The sequence below is a fragment of the Pterocles gutturalis genome, unplaced genomic scaffold (assembly GCF_000699245.1).
Source record: "Pterocles gutturalis isolate BGI_N339 unplaced genomic scaffold, ASM69924v1 scaffold2045, whole genome shotgun sequence".
In the NCBI taxonomy this organism is placed as follows: Eukaryota; Metazoa; Chordata; class Aves; order Pterocliformes; family Pteroclidae; genus Pterocles; species Pterocles gutturalis.
The window spans coordinates 1-6615 of NW_010143035.1; the positions used below are offsets into that span (position 1 = coordinate 1).

At 49.4% G+C, this 6615-nt stretch overlaps 1 protein-coding gene across 1 annotated transcript; it reads left to right on the forward strand.

The window, feature by feature from the left end:
- Window positions 1-1652: 1652 nt before the first annotated feature.
- Window positions 1653-5446, forward strand: LOC104460794 (zinc finger protein RFP-like). The gene is given in 9 exon segments (XM_010084552.1): window positions 1653-1787; window positions 1790-1798; window positions 1920-2084; window positions 2723-2818; window positions 3055-3285; window positions 3461-3483; window positions 4063-4178; window positions 4633-4665; window positions 4917-5446. Coding segments are annotated over 9 exon segments (1338 nt in total).
- The last annotated feature ends 1169 nt before the right edge of the window (window positions 5447-6615 follow it).

Here is a 6615-nt window from a genome sequence, read left to right on the forward strand (position 1 = left end):
TTGATATTTTCCTTGCTGTACTATCTGAACAAATTATTTTTTATATGAGATTCGATATCTGAGACCCTGTCTGGGAAACCGCAGGCTGAAGAGAAGCACTGGAGAGTGAGAATGTGTGTGTGAAAGGAGTCCAAAGGGGCACCTATCAGTGGAGACGCCCACTGCGAAGGGACTCCAGTCCCAGCAGGAAAGACTCGGGGGTTCTGTGTGCGACTCCTGCGGTGGTGTGTGTGTGCTCGAGTGATCTCTCCCTTAACAGGCAGAATCCCGTGGGATAAGGTCCTGGAGAGAAGGGGGTTCCCAAAATGGCTTTGCTTGTGGTTTTCTTCTTTTCAAGCTCACACGTGGTGTCCTGTCCCACTTGGTGGGTGAGGGCAAGGTTCAGTGCTGAATCTCTGTGCAGTAACCCGGAACAACGCTTTGAGAGGTTCGATTAAACAACGATTTTATTAAAGGATGTGAAAATACCACGGGATGAAAACAGAGAAAGGACTTAGAAAAGAAAACTTAAAACAATACCGCCACCTACTGACAACACTAGAAGTTACAACGATATGACAACTACTAACGATGCAGCGCTATCACAACTACCAACAATACGAAGACTACAAGGATATGACAACTAACAACCACTATCCAAAAACCCACAATCACTTATTAACATGGGGAACTTGTAATTGCTTATTAATACTAAAAACTCGTACTCACTTATCGATTCTGCAAAACTTGTAACGACATTATGCTCTCATGCGAGGAGTAGATTTAGAGAGAGATGCTTGAAATGAAAAGGAAAAAGGAGAGAAGGGAAAGATTTCAGAAAGATATCACCACCCTTGGATCCAGCAGCAGTCTACGTCTTGGGGTCGTCTGAGGGCAGGCGCCTTCACAAAGTTAATTCACTTTTTATAGAGAAAAGTTTTTGGGTCTCTGCCTGACTTTCTTCAATTAGCATAAGAAGCAGAGGATAAAAATGTCTTCTTCGTGTTGGGGAGGTGCTGTAAGTACTCGAGTCCCAAACTTCAAGGGAGCCCAATGATAACAATGTTTTGTGCTCCCAGGAAGTGGGACTTTCAGCGGTGCCTCTTGTCAGCGAAGGAGCAGGATTAGGGGTCCCTCAGCACACAGTCGCTGTCTTGTACAACCCAGATGTTGGAGACAAACCATCTGTTCCTGTCACCTCTGACAAGGCTTCAGCAGAAAATCACTTTCATCCCTCACCGGGGTGGGAGGATGCCGCATGATCGCACTGCAGAAAAGGGGAGGATGGAGACAGGTCTTCCCTCACAGCTGGGGGAATCTCTCAGGAGGGGTTTAACATCAGACATCTCCCTCATTGGCTGCCTCTCCCTCACCAATTCAGCTGCTGTTGTGTCACCAAATCCACAGGTGTCCACTGATTCAGAGGACAGAAGAATGGAAAATCCCCATGCCTTCAGGACAGGGGAAAAATGGGACGGGCGTCTCCAATTCTCTTCCTGCCCAGCTGTCTAACTGCTACTTCCCAGCACCAGCAGAGCAATAAAAGTAAATAAATTGCCTCAAGCCCTTCTAGAGAGGGGTGGGATCTCAGTTTAACCAATGGCTTGGAATTAGGAAGAGAAATCTCTCTCCTTCCTGAGCATTCCAAAGTGAAACAAACTTGGTTACTCTCCATGGCAGCCAGGATGTCTGTGGAAATACTCCAGGATGAAGTCTCCTGCTCCATCTGCCTGGATGATGAAGGGGAGCTTTTCCAGAACCCCGTGTTCATCCACTGCGGGCATAGCTTTTGCCGAGTGTGCATCACTTGGCACTGGGAAGGATGGACCACTGACTTCTCCTGCCTCCGGTGCAGGGAGACGGTGCCGCAGCAGAGCCTCTGACCCAACGGGGACTTGGCCAAAATCACTGGAGCAGCCAAGAGCTCAAACCTGCAACAGGTCAGAGAGGTAGAAGGAGGGGAGAACTTGTGTGAGAAGCACCATGAACCCCTGAAGCTCTTCTGCAAAGATAAGCAAAAGCTTATCTGCATGGTGTGTGACAGGTCGAAGGTACACCATGAGCATTCTGTGGTTCCCGTGGACGAGGCTGCCCAGGAGTACAAGGTGAGTGGTTTATGGGCACGTTGACACACAAAGGGCCAGAAGTTCCTGGTGTTGCTGCCCTCGGTTGGTGCAGACACCTGTACAGCCTTTGGGCTGTGGGATAAACCACCTTTGGGCTCACCCATCCTTGTCTCTTGATAACAACTGCTGGGGGGGCATTACCCAAGGAAGGGGTGGACATAGGAGCACCATGCTCTTGGGAACCCAGGGGATCTCTGCCCCAGGGTTCAGCCATGAGCAGAGGTTTAGACAAGAACAAGAAGCACCGTGTGCATATGATTTCTCACCACCCAACACCCAAGTAACCTTTTAACCTCTCCATTTGCAAGGCCAGGTGTTTGCTGAGCCTCCTGACGGTTTGCTTATCCAGCACCCATAAATGGCTCCTCCGCCAGGATGCAGGTCTATGCTGAAGATCAGTAGGAAAAAAAAAAATAGAAACCTCAGCCCTTCTCCTACCCCACAGCTCGCAGAAATAATCTTGATCTTGCTTTAAAAAAAAACAAACCAAAGACCCTCAATGAGTTTTGAGCCAGCTGTGGACCAGGAAGCACCACTGGTGTTGCAGTAGCAAAGAGCCTCCCTCTGATGTCAGCCAACAATGCCATTAACCAAGGGACTTCTTTCTTTCCTCTCAGGAACAAATTCAGACCCAACTGCAGCATCTGAAATTAGAGCAAGAGGGGTTTCAATCTTCCATGGAGCGCAGAGAAGAGAGAGTCCAGGACTACACCGTAGGTGCCATCAGTTTTCCTTTGCAGAGGATGGGGGAAGAAAGGAGGAACATCTCCTCTTCCTCTCTGCCATGGGTGGGTGATGCTCCAGGGGTGTGGGGAAGGGAGAATGGGTTTGTGTCTTCCCCAAAGTACTCTTTTTGGTGGATCCAACTAATGCATGACCCTCTGTTGACTCTAGATACTCCTGTCCTGCTCTCTGCTTTCCTTTCCCTGCTTTGGCTTGCCTTTGGCAGAAGAAGAGAGAAGCTGAGAAGCAGAAGATTGTGACTGAATATAAGCAGCTGTACAAGTTCCTGGAGGAGCAGGAGTCCTTTTTGCTGGCCCAGCTGGAGCAGCTGCACACAGAGATAATGAACGTGCATGGAGAAAATCTCTCCAGCCTTTCGGAGGAGACCACGAGACTGGGCTTGCTGATTGGGGAGATGGAGAGGATGTGCCAGCAGCCAGACTGTGAACTCCTGAAGGTGAGAGCCCAGGCTTTCCAAACTTGCTGTGAAGGCACTGGTGGAGCACCAGCCTGGGCCCCAGCTCTGGGTTTTAACCCCACCATGCTGAAGGAGGGACTTCCTTACAGGGGGACCCTGGTACTCCAAAGGGAGGTATTCCAGGTCACTAACTCTCTTTTTCTCTCTCATCTAGGACGTGAAAACCACCTTCAGCAGGTATGTGGTCCTTGTCCTATCAAAACTTCACCCCAAGAGAGTAGCTTTGTGTCAGGATGCTGGGAGAAATCATGCAGGGACAGGCTGTCCCTTTGGGCTTGACTGAGGACACTGGGGTTTGGAAGGAGGGCTCTTCCTCTCCACTTACTTCATGGTAAATTCAGACCCGTACTGGCACTAACTGGGTGCCAAGACAGAAGCCCCTGGGGTGGATCAGCAGGTCCATGGCCATGCAGGGATGCTCCTCCAAAGCAGCTTGCAAAAGGGAGAAATGGTTCAGGGCTGAGCTGAACTAGACCCCTGGACCGTGGGTGGGGATGTGGGTCCCAGGTGGGTCTGCTCAGGGCTGTTAGTTCCCATTGGGAGCCTGAGGCAGCCACCTCATCCTTTCACAGCTGAAGCAAAGCAATAAACATCTGCAAGGGTGATGTGTGATCCTGGTGTGTCATTTGCTGTCTAATATGTGCCATACAGCACAGACCCATCATCTTCCCTCCACTAATTCTCCCCTCTGACTGCTGAGAAACACTGAGGAGCAAACTGCAACCAGGCGTAAACACATCCCCTCTTTCCTTCCAGGTGCAAGACTGAAACATTCTCACACTCCCTTGATATTTCCCCTGAGCTGGAAGAGAAATTCTGTGATTTAACCAAGAAAACTGCAGCCATCAAGGAGGCTATGGAGAAATTTCAAGGTACCGTGCGCAGGTCCAGAAAGGAAAATGTTATCGTGCTGTTTGGTGGGGAGGGATGGAGTGAAGCCGTGCAAAAGAAATACATCCTGGTTGTTGAGTGAGGGATTTTTTTCAAGATCCGCTCATGAGATTGCAAATGAGCAGCAAGTGTTAGTCTGATATTCCTGCCTGCTGCTGTTGTTGCCTGTTGCACTGAGTCCCACATACTCCACATTAACTACGGGAAGACAGTGTCTTGCTGCTGTCTCATGCTCTTCACCACAGACATTCTCCAACTCTTTGTTTTCTTTATAGCAGCCCCTCTGTGCGTGGCTGAATTTCATATGTGGAGTCCTACTTTTCGCCTCTCCCTCCTCAAGTTTCTCTACATTCCCCCAGCTCTCTGGATTTTTGCAGAAATCCAGAGTCAAACCAGTTTCTCTTTCTGCCTCTCACATTTTTCTCTTTCCTCTAGGCATACTGGAGGAGCTCAGTCTTCCTTTAACAAGTAAGTGAACTCAACATGTCCCCAACCAATCTAGGACAGTAAATCAAAAAATAGAGTAAAGCAAGCTCTGCTGCCCCCAAAGAATAACCTAACCTCATCTGCTGCCTCCCTTCCTCCTTCTCCCATACTGGTCCCACCACGAGGCAACGCCTGGAGGAGTCCCAACGGGATCGCATGATGGGAAGGGAGATAAAAAGCCTTGTGCCCCCCAAAACCTGCTGCAATGAGCCTGACTCTCTCTCTACCTCCAGCACAGGTGACACTGGACCTGAACACAGCCAATGCCAGGCTTTACCTCTCGGAAGACTGCAGAGTCGTGCGGTGGGAAAGCCATGAGCAGGACCTGCCCTGCAACCCGGAGAGGTTCAAAGAGTGTCCCTGCGTGCTGGGCTCAAGGGGCTTCACATGGGGTTGGCACAGGTGGGAGGTGGAGGTCAGCAGAGAATGCACGTGGGCCATTGGGGTGGCCAAGGAGTCGGTGTTGAGGGCGAGGTTTCCCCTGAAAGGGGGGATATGGGCACTGCATCACAGCAGAGATGAGTACGAGGCTCTGACCTCTCCTCGTAACACCAGCTTGACCCTACGCAATGTCCCCCAGCGGATCCGAGTCTACTTGAACTGTGAGGAAGGGAAGGTGGAGTTTTATGATGCTGTGAGCAAGGATCGGATCTCTGCTTTTCTGCGGGGTTCTTTCAAAGGGGAGAAAGTCTACCCATGGTTCATGGTGTTATGGGATGCTCACCTCAAACTCGTGTTCCAAGGCATGGGAGAAAAGAAATAAACATGCCATCCACTCACCTATGTGGAAAAAAAAAGCTCAGGTTCTGAGCTTTGTCCCAATTCCACCATGAGCCTCTGTGGCTTCCGGTGCCACTGGGCAGTGGGGAATTGGTGGGACCAGACAGACCATATGCCAGGGACATCCTGGAAAAGGAACCAAGGGAAGGAGGAGTCCCCAGGCATATCCCAGCCTCCATGATTGTTTCCACGCTTAATGCAAAACAGACATAGCTGCTGGAGCTGGCACCTGCCATGGCATCGAGGACAACCTCTTCCCTCCAAGCCAAGCCTGAAATGAAAAGGCAACAAAAGGGTAGCGGTGTTCATGTTCCTTTCCTTTAGTGGAAAATGGGACCATTTCTGTGCCTTCAAATATATTTTCATCTTTGAATCACTGAATGTTCACTGACTGTTCCTGGGTGCCTGCAAACTCACCCAATTGGGGAATTAAATGAGCAATTCTAAGTAATTTCTGCCTTGGGTGTTTTCTTTTTGGTGTTTTGTTTTTGTTTTTTCCCCATGATTTTTCTTTGGAACTTGTTTAAAATAACTGGAGGAAGGAAAAATAATCTTAATTCCTCTCTAAAACCTACTGCACAGGGAGATGATAAACCTGAGTTTTTTGCACTGTCAGACACAGCAATTCTGTGGAAATGGAGATAGTGAAAAATCAGCGGCCATCCGGGAGTTGGAGTCATTTATAGCTCGGTCGGATCTTGACTCAGTGTGTAAAGGGGAAGACAGAACGGGGAATAAACCCATAGAAATAGGATTGCTGCTTTTGGTGTTGGCTCAACATGATCCCTGACACACTGGGCTTTACTCAAGCAAGAGATCGGACTTCTTCCTTGTGAATTCCTTCCTTCTTTCTACGATGGGGTCACAGCATTGGTGTATGAGGGAAGAGCAGCTGACATCATCTGCCTGGACTTGTGCAAAGCCTTTGACACCTTCCTGCACAACATCCTTGTCTCCAAATTGGAGAGACATGGATTTGACAGTGGGACCAATTGGTGGATAAGGAACTGGCTGGATGGTCACACAAAGAGGTGTGGTCAACATCTTGATGTCCAAGTGGAGAACAGTGCCGGGACTGGTGTTGTTTAACATCTTTGTGGGAGACATGGACAGTGGGACTGAGTGCTGTGTGGCACGGTTGACACACTGGAG